The 4,287-nt window shown below is 56.7% G+C and overlaps 1 protein-coding gene across 1 annotated transcript; it reads left to right on the top strand.

Annotated features, from left to right (window-relative positions):
* Positions 1 to 1,237: 1,237 nt before the first annotated feature.
* Positions 1,238 to 4,275, top strand: ATP6V1G1 (ATPase H+ transporting V1 subunit G1). The gene is made up of 3 exons (XM_071453583.1): positions 1,238 to 1,396; positions 3,072 to 3,172; positions 3,972 to 4,275. Exons 1-3 carry the CDS (start codon positions 1,315 to 1,317, stop codon positions 4,143 to 4,145), a joined length of 357 nt encoding a protein of 118 aa, XP_071309684.1. The 5' UTR covers positions 1,238 to 1,314; the 3' UTR covers positions 4,146 to 4,275.
* The last annotated feature ends 12 nt before the right edge of the window (positions 4,276 to 4,287 follow it).

Raw genomic sequence — 4,287 nt, 5'->3', positions numbered from 1 at the left:
CCATTCACTTAACGGCTGGGCCCAGCTGAAGGTCACCCTGAAAACACTCATAATTCCTATTCAGCACTATAAATATGCATTTGATTCATTGTCTCCCGTCCCTTTCATCACGGGGGATGGAGGAGGCGGACCAGCAGCCCCCCTCTGCCTCTCCCGGCAGCGATGAGTCACTGTCCTGGCTCTGAGGCTTCATCAGAGCGATATTATTTGACAATAATTGTAATTTATGCTCTGAAAGTGCTGGGGGAGCTGCGTTCAGGGCTTTCAATGGCCCCTGGGATGTGATGGGTGAGGGTTGGGTGGGATGGGGGTGTTTGGAGGACACTTGGGAGCCCCTGGCAAAGGATTTCCAGGATGGTTTTAAAGCCCTCAGAGCACCAGTGGCTCTGTGCTGGAGGTGACACCAGGATGGGGGTGTTCAGGGGACACTTGGGAGTCCCTGGCAAAGGATGTCCAGGATGACTTTAAGACCATAAGAGCACCAGTGGCTCTGTGCTGGGGGTGACACTGGTATGAGATGACACCTCAGGGGACACTTGGCTCTCTGGGAGCCCCTGGCCAAGGATGTCCAGGATGGTTGTAAAGCCCTCAGAGCACCAGTGGCTCTGTGCTGGGGGTGACACCAGGATGGGATGACACCTCAGGGGACACTTGGGAGCCCCTGGCCAAGGACGTCCAGGATGGTTGTAAAGCCCTCAGAGCACCAGTGGCTCTGTGCTGGAGAGGACACCTTGGGGGACACTTGGTTCTCTGAGAGCCCCTGGCAAAGGATGCCCAGGATGATTGCAAAGCCCTCAGAGCACCAGTGGCTCTGGTGTCACACAGGTGGGTGACACCAGCAGTGGGGAGGAGATGCCACAGCCCAGGAAGGACCAAAGCATCCCTGGTGCCCTTGTCACTGCTCATCCGGGGGTTGCTGCAGTTTCAGCGATTAGAAAACGCGAAAGAAACAAAACCAAGCCGCAGCAGCGCCTTCCTGCAGGGGTTTAAGTGGATTTGGGGCACCAAAAGGGCTCAGGAGCGGGGGGCGGGGAGGCCCAAACCGGCTTCGGCCGGGGGCCCCCCTCACAAACCACGGGGCGTGGCCTGCCGCTATGGAGGCGTGGCCAAGCAGCACAAGGGCGTGGCTAATCTAATAGAGCATCTTGATGGGCGTGGCCTAACAGCGGGGGTGGATTTGTGGGCGGGGCTTACACCGCGCTGTATGGACTATCGCTCTGAGGGGGCGTGGTGGAGGGCGTGGCCGGCGCGGTGTGGGCGTGGCCCGCGTGACGCAGTGACGCAGCCGCGGCCCGGCCGGACGGAGTGGCCGCCATGGCGAGCCAGTCGCAGGGTATCCAGCAGCTGCTGCAGGCCGAGAAACGCGCTGCGGAGAAGGTGGCCGAGGCCCGCAAGAGTGAGTACGGCACGGCATTGCCCGGCCCAGCCGCGGGGGGTGTGGTGGCGGGAGAGCCCGGCTCGGCTCGGCCCGGCCCGGTCTGGCCTGGTCTGGTCTGGCCTGGCCTGGCCTGGCCTGGTGCGGCCGCCTCAGGCCTTGCGGCCCGGTGCTGAGGGCGGGGGGTAGCGGGGATCCCCCAGCCGGGTGTGCTCGGGGATCCCCCAGCCCTGCCCCGGGGTGCTCGGAGATCCGTGGGGCCCCTAGGAGAGCAGCGCTGGAGGCTCCCCAAGAAGGCTCAGTGCGGTGTGAGGGGTCGGAGCCGCACCGGGACCCTCCTGGCAGAGCCCAGCTAGGGGGCTCCTGGCTCTCTGCAGGACATGGTCACCATAACCTGGCCTTGGCTTGGGGCATGGCTGTGCCTCTCTCTGTCCTTCCTGCCTTCAGCTGGTGAAAACAATGTGTTTCCAAATCAGTAATTAATAGAACTGTTCATTCCTAATAGATCCAAGTTAGGTTCTCCTGTTATGCAAGAGAAATTCGGGTTGCAAAGACCCCCAAGTTAGCAAATCTTTTCTACTTTAAACAAATACGTATGTATATCTCTATTTATATACCTGCCCTGGTTTGCAGTTCAACCCCCTGACCGTGTGGCAAGAGGCAGATTTTTGTAGTTCACTCCAGTGGTGATAGTCTTGGAGGGGAGAATGTGGTGGGAAGTCCATGAGGGGAAGTTGAGGCAGTGGCCTGGACTGCTCTTGGTTTCACAGCTGGTCTGGCAAAACTAAGGTTTAATGCTCTTTCTGTTGAGCTTTTTTGGGGATCTCACAGAAGCTGCACACTCACGTGGGTTGGAGTAATCCTAAACACAGGTACACACTTGAGAACTTACTAGGCGAAGCCCTGCAAAGAGGAACTTGGAGGTTCTGGTGGGTGAGGGGCTGGACATGAGCCTGCAGCGCATTCACAGCCTTTAGGGCCAAACACATCCTGGGCTGAGCCCAGCGTGGGCAGCAGGGCAGGGGGGATTGTGCCCCTGTGCCCAGGTGAGACCCCACCTGCAGAGCTGCCCCAGCCCTGGCCCAGCACAGGGAGGAGCTGGAGCTGCTGCAGAGATCCAGAGGAGGCCATGGAGCTGCTCCAAGGGCTGGAGCCAGGCTGGGAGAGCTGGGGGTGCTCACCTGGAGAAAAGAGAAGGCTCCAGGGAGGGCTCAGGGCCCCTTCCATGGCCTTAAATATGCTTTTGAAAAGGAGAGAGAGGGACTTTTTATATGGAAAGTGACAGAGGGCAGAGCTAGGTGGGATATTGGGAGGGAATTCTCCTCTGTGAGGGTGGGCAGGCCCTGGATCCCTGGCAGTGCCCAAGGCCAGGCTGGACAGGGCTGGGAGCAGCCTGGGACAGTGGGAGGTGTCCCTGCCATGGCAAGGGTGGGATGGGATGGGATTTAAGGTTCCTTCAGCCCAAACCAGGCTGTGAATAAGCCAGACCTGATGTTGCCTGGTGCATCCCCCTGCTCTCACTGCTCCGTGGTGGGAGCTCCTGGCTCAGTGACCTTGGCCGTGGTTTGCTGGGCTCCTCCTGAGATCAGCACACTCCTGCAGAGGGAGCAAACACTGTGGTGATGGCTGTGCATGAGGAAAACACACTCTCAGTGCTTTCTCCTCTTTCTTTGCCTTGGTTTGTGCTGTGGAGCAGGGAAGAACCGGAGGCTGAAGCAGGCCAAGGAGGAGGCCCAGGCAGAGATCGAGCAGTACCGCCTGCAGCGGGAGAAGGAGTTCAAGGCCAAGGAGGCAGCGGTTGGTGTTCTCCATCACTCTCTTATTTCCAGCCCTTTTGCCTTGTCCTGGGGCTGCCTTGCCCTGGCAGCACCCTCAGGGTGGAGCGAGTTGCAGCAGGAGCACTTCCCCAAGTGCCTTCCTGTGAGGCACAGCCACGTGTCCCAGAAAAACCCGTGGAAGTGGCTCAGGACAGGGAGTGTTGCATCTCAACTGTCAGGGAAAGAGTTTAATGAGCTCCTGAGTGACAGCCTCCCAGAAGCTGCTGTGTGTAGCAGTGTCCAGAAGAGACTGAGCTCATTGCTCCTGTCACAGGCTCGTTTCCTATGGTGCTGACACAGCAGAGACCACTTGCTCTGTCCCTGGTTGCCAGAAGGGAAGGGTGAGATTTTTATAAAAGATTCTCCAAGGGTAGGAGCAATGGGATGGTGCTTTAAGTGACTCCTGGGTGTTACTTTTCTTGCACTCTCTAGTGCAGTTGTGCCCAGGAGTTCCAGCTGTCTGTAGAGCAGAACCTGTATTTTGGGCACTCCTTAGGAACTCATGCTCTGAACTGGTGGATAATGGAGAAATTGCAGGCAGTTGGAACAAGATGATCTTTAAGGTCCCTTCCAACCCAAATCATTTGATGATTCAGTAAAAGGCAGAGGCTGAGGATGAAATATGTGGACAAGTTTAAGGTGAAATCTGAGCAAAAAATGTAGCAGTTTTTGAATATTAACATTAATATTCTCTCAACAAAGATTAATGTGTGAGGTGGTCCAGAATAACAAAACACAGAGCTTGGCATGGTGATTCCTCTTTTCTTTGCTGTTTGTAGGCCCTTGGCTCCCATGGCAGCTGCACCACTGAAGTGGAGAAGGAGACTCAGGAAAAGATGAGTGTAATCCAGCAGAACTTCCAGAAGAACCGGGAGGTGGTGATGTCCCAGCTGCTGTCCCTGGTGTGTGACATCAAGCCCGAGATCCACGTGAATTACCGCATCAATGGCTAGTGCTGGGAGCAGGGAGCACAGTCCTGGCAGTGCTGGGAGGAAAGTCTGAGCTTCAGCTGGAATGTACAGCTCTTAGCCATACCTTACCTGTCCTCCTTGTCCATGTGTTAAATTATTTCAGTGAGCCCTTGGAGTTCTCTTA

The sequence above is a fragment of the Agelaius tricolor genome, unplaced genomic scaffold (genome assembly GCF_023055355.1).
Source record: "Agelaius tricolor isolate 1412-34295 unplaced genomic scaffold, bAgeTri1.0.p SCAF_37, whole genome shotgun sequence".
Classification (NCBI taxonomy): Eukaryota; Metazoa; Chordata; class Aves; order Passeriformes; family Icteridae; genus Agelaius; species Agelaius tricolor.
This window is presented reverse-complemented; position numbering and strand designations above follow the sequence as displayed.

Coding starts and splice junctions, on each gene's coding strand:
- ATP6V1G1 (XM_071453583.1), top strand. CDS start 1,315: ATGGCGAGCCAGTCGCAGGGTATCCAGCAGCTGCTGCAGGCCGAGAAA. Junction 1,397..3,071: donor GGTGGCCGAGGCCCGCAAGA/GTGAGTACGGCA, acceptor GCTGTGGAGCAG/GGAAGAACCGGAGGCTGAAG. Junction 3,173..3,971: donor TCAAGGCCAAGGAGGCAGCG/GTTGGTGTTCTC, acceptor TGCTGTTTGTAG/GCCCTTGGCTCCCATGGCAG.